General features: G+C 36.6%; 1 protein-coding gene across 1 annotated transcript; it reads right to left on the bottom strand.

Annotated features, from left to right (window-relative positions):
- Positions 1–441: 441 nt before the first annotated feature.
- Positions 442–6,051, bottom strand: LOC145034640 (cyclin-T1-3-like). Its single transcript, XM_078983103.1, has 7 exons — positions 5,888–6,051; positions 4,692–5,013; positions 2,764–2,845; positions 2,063–2,197; positions 1,811–1,986; positions 1,582–1,733; positions 442–1,496 (listed from the first exon to the last, which is right to left on the bottom strand). Exons 2-7 carry the CDS (start codon positions 4,922–4,924, stop codon positions 667–669), a joined length of 1,608 nt encoding a protein of 535 aa, XP_078839229.1. The 5' UTR covers positions 4,925–5,013; positions 5,888–6,051; the 3' UTR covers positions 442–666.
- Positions 6,052–8,495: the final 2,444 nt, after the last annotated feature.

The following is an 8,495-nucleotide window of genomic DNA, read 5'->3' as shown; positions in this document are numbered from 1 at the left end:
TAGAGATTAAATAACATTCAAATTTAAAATGCTATAATTAAAGAACATGCTTACAAGCAAACGGAAAGAGAAAAAGGTCCATCAGATTTATTCTTACGTGCCACACAATATTTGGTCAGAGCAAGCAATTGATGATTTCAGTTTTATCCAAATAATTAACAAACATTAATAATGTGAATAATTTACAGCACACAAGTAAGCTAAGGTTTAGTGAGCCCATGAGATTGATTGATGCAGTAGAAGAGAAGGCATAAACATAGTGAGGTAAGGTTACATATCATTTGATTTGGAGACGAAATGAAATGATTTACATACATTACTACTCATAATGATGTACACCATAACAAAAGTAAGAAACAATGAAAAAATAATCTGGTGTTATCAGCCGCCATTTAAGAAGCAAATTATGTTGAATTATAATTTTCATGAATGAGAATAATATAGGAAAGCTGATTAAAGTTGGTAAATGGTCTGTCTGTTTCTCATTTCATGACCATAAGAAGAAGAAGACGATGAGGAAGAGGAAGAAGAAGGGAATAAAAAAAAAAAAAAAAAAAAGGAAACCAAAATTTAGTTTTTCAATCAAATACATTGATGAGTAAAGCAACCACATACCGGAGCAGAAACAGGATTCAAGAATAAATGAGTTGTTGGGTGGATTGGGTTCTAGTTTCTCCTTCGTTTCTCAGATGGACTCCCACCACCTTTCCTTTTCCTACTACTAGACTTCGGTGACAACCTTACATCATCATGATCATGATCATGACCATTATTATCATCATCATCAAACATCCTCCTTACGGCCCCGACTTCCCCTTCTTCCACAGCCTCAAACTCTTGACTCCTTGACGTCTGTCCTTTGGACGAAGTATGATACTGTCCATCTTCGACATCATCATCATCATTATCATCATAACCATCATCATCATTCGAACCTCCTCCTCCTGCTGCTGCTGCTGCTGCTGATGTTTTAGACCAGTTATTGTTGTGGTTATGTTTCCTTTTCTCTGATTCAGCAGCCAACTCAATCCCATCTTCCAACTCCCTCTCAATCAAATCATCTTCATCCATGAAATCAGTCCTACGTGTCACATCCCCACCACGCGCCTTCCTCCGTTTCTCAAGCGCCGCCTTCACCTTATCCTTATCAATCTTTTTGATGGCATCCTGTGGCGACTGCCCTTTGTAATACTTGTCTTTCTCTTTCTCTTTACGACTTCCCTCATGCCCTTCGGAGCCATCTTCACCTCCATGTTGACTTTCGTTGACTTCGGAGGTTCTTGGTGGGCCATCCTGATCGGGCGGGGGATGTGATGATGTAGGGTTTGAGCTGCTTCTGTTTGGTCCATGTTCATGTTCTTCATCCATGCCAACAGCTCTTGTGGTGGGCCCCTTTTGATTCACCCCGCCACCTGTACTCCCGTCAACCACTTCACTCGTCTGAGCTGGCGCCACTCTGTTTTGTTCGTACAGTTCCAACATTTGGTTGCTCACCTCTGAAAATTTAAAAAAAAAAAAACAAAATATGATGATGATGAATATTATAAAAGGGTAGAAATGGAAAAAAGAGAGGAGAGGGACCTTCTAGCTGGCGGGGGGTGACATCGAACTCCTGCCACCAGACTTTCTCGCCGTCGGAAGGGAGTTTGACTTTGAGGAACTTGGCGGCTAAGAAAATGGCACCGGCTGCGATGTGATGGGGCTTAAATTGCAAGCACAGAGATGTCCGGAGCCTGCACCTCTTTTGGATGTCAAAATGAATGGAAAACGATTGATAAATACACAATCACAACATACACAGCATGCCTACCCATCGTTCACAAAATTCCATGCAACTTGAGCAAGGGCATTTTGGGCAACCTTGAACTTCTTTATTGCCTCTACTAGTGGTTTATACGGGTGATGCACGTTAAAATCAAAACCCAGAGTTGCAAGAACAACACGTTCTCCCAATAATATTAATTCCTTTTGCTGTTCATACACTTCCTGCATTCCAACATCAAAATCAATTCCCATAATCACTCACTCTACCACTTCAACTCTTGAAGAGTTTAAAACTTACCTTCTGTTTGATTCTTTGTATTGCCTCGGGATCCTTTTTGTTATTAATCTCGTAAGAAACGAGGATAACATCTTTCAAAGGCCGAGGAGTTTCTTCAACCTTGCCTGCAAGAAACATACAGACAGTTGCAACTGTCTGCAATGCAATCTTACCATATTAGTAAAATTACTCCACACATCACATCCCATCACAATTTTATTAACATAAAGAAAAGAAAGTTCTAACTGTGTTGTGTTATTTGCTTCTGTTTTGATGGAAGGCAATAATTAATAAACAGCATAATTCTTTTCTCAAACAGTAAGTGGCTTTGCAGCTGTTAGATGTGTTAATTGCTTTTGCTTATTAGTTATTATACGTGTTTGTGTTATTTGCTTCTATTTAGATGTTGATATCTATACACAGAGAAACACCAAACAAGAGCTACTGAAATTTCAACATACTCCTCTTCGGTCTTCATTTTGATATTTTATATTGAATCCCTTTTACTTTGATTTTATCATAAAATTCTAACAATGTTATCTTCAACATAGTTAACTATATTCCTTCCTAATCCTATTTCCATCAGGTTCAAAACGATATTACACTGTTTACGCAATACAGCAGCATACTTCAAAATTTCATTCAAAATATTAATGTATAAATTCTGATGGTGAAAAATGAGTTTAAGGAAAGGAAAGGAAAAGAGGAAGCAGTGCACTGACCCTCCTGTCATTCTTTGCATGTGATTGACGGAGGAAGAAACGGTGACAAAAGATTATAGCTGTAGCAATCGTTACCTGGGGCCTGTAACAACAAGATCAATGTAACACCACATATTAGATATACAACCACAACAGCAGAATCACATCATTTTTAATTTTCAGCAACAGAAAATAAGGATATGTGCTTCTTAAAATCTGTTTTATCAGGTTAATCTATCCAACTGTTAAAATTTATATTTTAGATTATTCAATAATCTTTACTCATCTTTCCTAAGGTTAAGGTATTCAACTCCCAACTTATTATACCCGTTTTCCACTTTATTTTGAATACCATGGTGACCATCCATACTGAGCACTTGCCACTTGCTGTGATACTATACTAGTTAGTTTCTGACCTGAAATACTACAAAATGGAATACAGAAAGGGAATGATAGATATTGGCAGTTAGTTTGTCCCAGATAATGAATCACAGATCGTAGAAAGGACACAGATGTCTTTGCATATTTTTTTTCAGGGTTTCTGGTGATTTTATAAAGTAGGTTTTACATTTGTATCATCAAACCAAAAACAGGGAGATCGTTGGTGCAAGTATACTGAATTCATATTCCAAAATTATAACTACATTTGACAATCCTGTTTATTATCAAGAAGAACGCTTTTTGGAATAAAAACATCTTGAAGATCCTCCACCCAATTCCATATCAAACTTCTATTCCACACAAGTGTTCCAGAGTAACATTGCCCAAGACTGAGTCTTATTATATAGTAATACTCTTTTATTTTGGGGGGAGGGAGGTTATATACTAAAATAAAACAAAAGACTCTAGTAATATTCTTTAGATTCCAGAAGCAATATGCACATGAGATGAGAGGGGCCTAGATGTGAATTTCATGATTTAAATCTCTAGTTGCAATCACCTAGCATATGCACATGGTAAAAGTAAAATATATGATATTATTGAACTTCACTGAATCCCGTATGAAATGGAAACAAGAAATCAGAAATTCTTGATTTCATGTAGCTGATAATTACACTTCTGGACACTAAGACATCGCCCATATTCAAATACTGCAAAATGGATCACTGAGAGATCAAAGCCTATTGCAAATGTCAAAAGTTGCTACAACTGCTGAGGTAAAAAGTTACTTGGTCATAACATGAAACTAAGGGAGAGAGTCATGAGGCCTTAAACAGCCATATCAAATTATCACTTTGATTTTGGAAGAGATCATTTGTGAGATTCTGGGTGGGGTGCCATGATGTACGTATTTTTGCACAGTGACATTGTGTTAGTGGAAGACACAAGTGTGGAGCTAAAGGTTAGGTTGGATTGCTTTGAGAATGAAGTTGGAAGAAGAAGGCACATGAGAGGAAGATGGAAATTGCATAAAGAAGGATGCATGTCATAGAACAATTCTGAACAAAATACTGAATGCAGTAAGCAGAAATAAGTTGAGAGTTAAGTCGATCACTGAAAATTTGCAAGCGAGGAAGACTACATTGGTTTGGACATGACAAAAAAGAAATGCATGAAGATGGTAAAACTGAATAAAACCATAAATACCTCTAAAACTCTTCTCAGAAATTGTAACAAAGATGTTGTCTTCACATGACATATTCTCCACAATACAACGTTTCAGAAAGAGAAGGGAAGCCAATATAGTTTAATCAAATACAATCTTCAAATACCTATGATCTAAGTTGGGTTGTTTCACATCAAAACAGTCAGTACTACAGCATAAATCCTAATGCACCTTTTATGATTACCAACAAACCCAGAATATAATTATAAAACTACACAACTGGCAAGCTTTTTTTGTAATTATCTTACTGTGATTCATCCAACTTGCATGGAAATAAAGAAATGGACATGAATAAGAAGTGTGATTTGAGTAGGAGATAATGAAGAGAGAAAAAGGAGCTTACACTTTGAGACGCATACCCAAGTCTTGCAAGAATGTGCAATATGATTTACGTAGGTAAGTCTCCTTCTTCAAATCAATGCCATCTGGTCTTGATGGGGAGTTTTCCTCGATTTCTTTACGTGAAAAATACCATCTGCCACCATTTTCTTCCGCCTTACTATCATCAGCATTCCTATATGGCCCACTATCAAACATTCCAAACTGCATAGGATCACTTGACAACAAAGCAGTCATTGTTGTCTCCTGCACTCTCCACCAATTTTTTCAAACAAACAACCTCCACTCCCCCTACTTCACAGATGCATTAAACAGACATCTGCTACCTGCACAGTATGCAATTAAGAGGAATTAACATCCTTGGTGTTTTCTGAACAACATAGGTTATCCCTAGTTTACCTTAAGACATGGTGTAACAACGAAATTAAGTGAAAAACAAAGAGGCAATACAAAATGGTTAAATGAATCAGTTTTGTAATGAATAGCTCGTAAATCATATAATATAAGCACACTTGAACTCTTTCCACCTTTTATGTTGAAACTTCTAATATAAAGCATAAGTATAACAACCAAATATAACCATAATCATCTATAATGCAACCGACTATTACATAGTTAGCTGGAACCACTCGCAACCTTCACCAGTTAAAGTTCAATCAAGAAAACGTTAAAAAGACTTGCTCGTCAAGAAAGGATATGTATGCTTTCATGTTCAAGACAATAACCTACAGGAGCAGGGTTCTCTAAGCAATCAAACCTGATAAATTTCGCATAACAAAGGGGCCTGTTAAGGGTCTGTGATTATACAGATAGACTTTAACAGGAGCCATTGATATTATCAATCTACAAAGTAGTTCGTACCACTTGATTTTCTGTCATATGATGCAAAAAACTCGAGCTGAACTGCTGACAAGTATCAAAAAGGAAGCAAACCCTATTTCTATGTTGATGATAAAAAAAAAATAACACGACTTTAAGAAATAAAGAGAAAAATTCTTTTACAACATCGAATTCTATCAAGTTTAAAGGCGTACCATTTAAATTATAAATCAAGATCACGCAAAATATGGAATTTTCCGTGCCCTAATCCTACCCGTGCTAAGAAAGAAAAGGATTTAATCTATAGCGAAAAATATTAGGGCACAAACACAAAACAGCAAGACAAAGGGATGAGATAAAGCAAGCGTAATGAGAAATTACCGGCGATTAGCAGAGGAATCTCCCAGCAAAATGGCGGTGGTGTTTAGCGTTTGTCGTCGTTGTTGAGGCTGCGCTTCTCGTTTGTTCCAGAGACGATGGGATGAGAGAGAGTGTGAAATCGTGTTTTCAAGTGAGACTTGAAGATTTTTTCATTATTTACACAAAACAAATAAAAGAGATGTTGAATTGGGTCGGTGATATGTTACGCTTACCCAAGGTAAAGCAGCGTAAAGGGAGCGGGGCAGTTTTTGCTAAACCTGACGTCCCTTGGGTTTTATGAGAGACTAATGTCCAAAAAAAAATTACAAAATTACAAAATTAAAAAATATTCTGTTATATTTTAAGTCCATTTTTATGTCCATAAAAACTATATATTTAGGCAAAATTTGTCATAATTGCATTCTTTTCCGATTTTACCCCTCTATAATATTAGGAGATGTTTGGTTTTATGATTAGAGTGTGTTTAGGGAGCATCCACAAACACCGGCACACCCCTTCTTCCTTGTAAATCTTTACCAACTCACGAACTAGAATTAAGAGGGAGGGCATGGATGTTATGTGATCAATAATTGCCAACCTAATTTTCCTGTCGTAGGCCTTGCCCCTTGTCAAACCCTTTCTAAACTCAGAGATTATTTCTTCTTTGGAGTGGATATGGAAAGAAAAATGTACCACGATGACAGAGCCACCTGCATGGGTCACATAAGCCTCGATGAATTTCTTCACAACTTGGAAAGCATAGTGGAGCATGACAACCGCATCTCCTTTGTTGAAACGACCTTCCGTGAATGCCCATCCAACCCTCTGGAGAATAATGGTTGTGGCGATGGTGGCATTGTCAACGATTGATACTTCAGAGATGGCATCGACGTTGATAATGTCATTACTTAGGGTTCGGGAACGGAGGATTTGGGTAGGTAGTTAGTTGAAGAAAAAATTGTTGGGTTGTTGAAGAAACTTGAGTTGCCATCATTTTTAATTTCATCCATTTTGTTTGTATCTTGTTGCTAGGGTTTCATGTGAAGGGTCACACTGTTTGTGTCAAAAGAAGAAGCAACGAGGAGCTGCCGGAGCAGCCCCTCTCACCACCATTATCAAGGATGACAGTCACCATCTACCATCTTCGCTATTTCCTGCTTCCATTCTTCTTTTTCTTCTTTGAAGCATGTGATCATCGGAGGTGCTTTCTTGATCCACCCCGCCGTTGCTTCCATTTCCACTCGATTGGTGGTCGCCGACGACGGGAGAAAGACCATGAAGGGTCGCTAAAAGCTCCAGGTCTTGAAGGTCGCACGTTCGTTTCGACATCTCCTAATGCCAAACATGTGTCGATCTATAACCAAACATCCCATAATGCCATAGAAGGGTAAAATCGGGGGAAAAAAAAAAGCAATTATGACAATGTTTGCCCAAATATGCAGTTTTTGTGGAAATAAAAATTGATTTAGGATATATCCAAACATTTATTGTAAATATGATGGCTTTTATGGCATTAGCCCTTTTATTAATTGCTATTTTTCACTAACCCAGTTCTATTTTAACATTTTCTATGTTTGTTTTCTTGATTTGGTTTTTTTAAGTTTGAAATTTTTTAACCTAAATTGAAATGTGAATGTAAGTTGGTTTAATTGGGTTTTAGAAAAATATTATAATTTACATTTTATAAGTTAAAATATTTATCTAAATATAATACAGAACCGAACAAAACTCAAATTCAAATTCTAAAATTCAGTTTGGTTTGTTACTTCAAGCTCAGTTGGAAGCATAGGAGTTAATCATGGTAAATCTTGATCCTCAACCATGAAAATATCTACGATATTCGGTAAATGTAGTGATTTGATTTCATAAAAGTAGCAACCATAAAACTTGGTAAAAATTATTCATTACACTGAAAGATAAATCAATGAGACACTTTATGATTAATATAAACTAGACAAAACTACATGAATGATCTATGTAGTTAGCTGAAAATTGTCACTTTGGTCCAAAAAAAATTTGACTACCACTAGAAGTCCAAACGTTTCCATTTTGTCGCGAGTGTGGTCCATTTTAGTTTGAACTTTTTTATAAAGAAAATTTTGTCCCTTGTTATTTAATTTTCCATTTTTATTTTATTATAGAAATTAAAAAAATTAAAAATAAAAATAAATAAAATATTCATCTCTCTCTATCTCTCTCTCTCTCACACACACACACATCGATCATCGTCTTCCTAGAAAAAACACGCACACTCATCTTGCACCTTTTTATCACCTAAAATCAAAGAAAAACTCATCGGACCCAAATTATATGTAACTAAGTCAAAGTAGATGGACCAGGTGATAACAAAGAATAATGAAACCCAAATCCGATTTGGGTAATCCCGCTGAGATGGAAATTCCAACTAAAGTTGCACCTGTCAAATACACACATTTGTACCCATCTTTGATAGAAGCAATCAATCAGGGAAACTAAATAGTCTCGTCTTTGGTTTCGATTCAACAACCCATCTCTCGTTTAGACTTCAATATTTGGTCCCCCTACCCCTGTTCTTTCTTTGTTTCATTTGGGTATTCAAGATTTCAATCGTCGAGGCTTAAAAATCGAACTACACTCTCACTGAAAGCAA

Source organism: Lactuca saligna, chromosome 3 (genome assembly GCF_052625555.1).
Source record: "Lactuca saligna cultivar CGN05327 chromosome 3, ASM5262555v1, whole genome shotgun sequence".
In the NCBI taxonomy this organism is placed as follows: Eukaryota; Viridiplantae; Streptophyta; class Magnoliopsida; order Asterales; family Asteraceae; genus Lactuca; species Lactuca saligna.
Note: the sequence above shows the minus strand (reverse complement) of the source record. Positions and strands in the feature narration are given on the sequence as shown.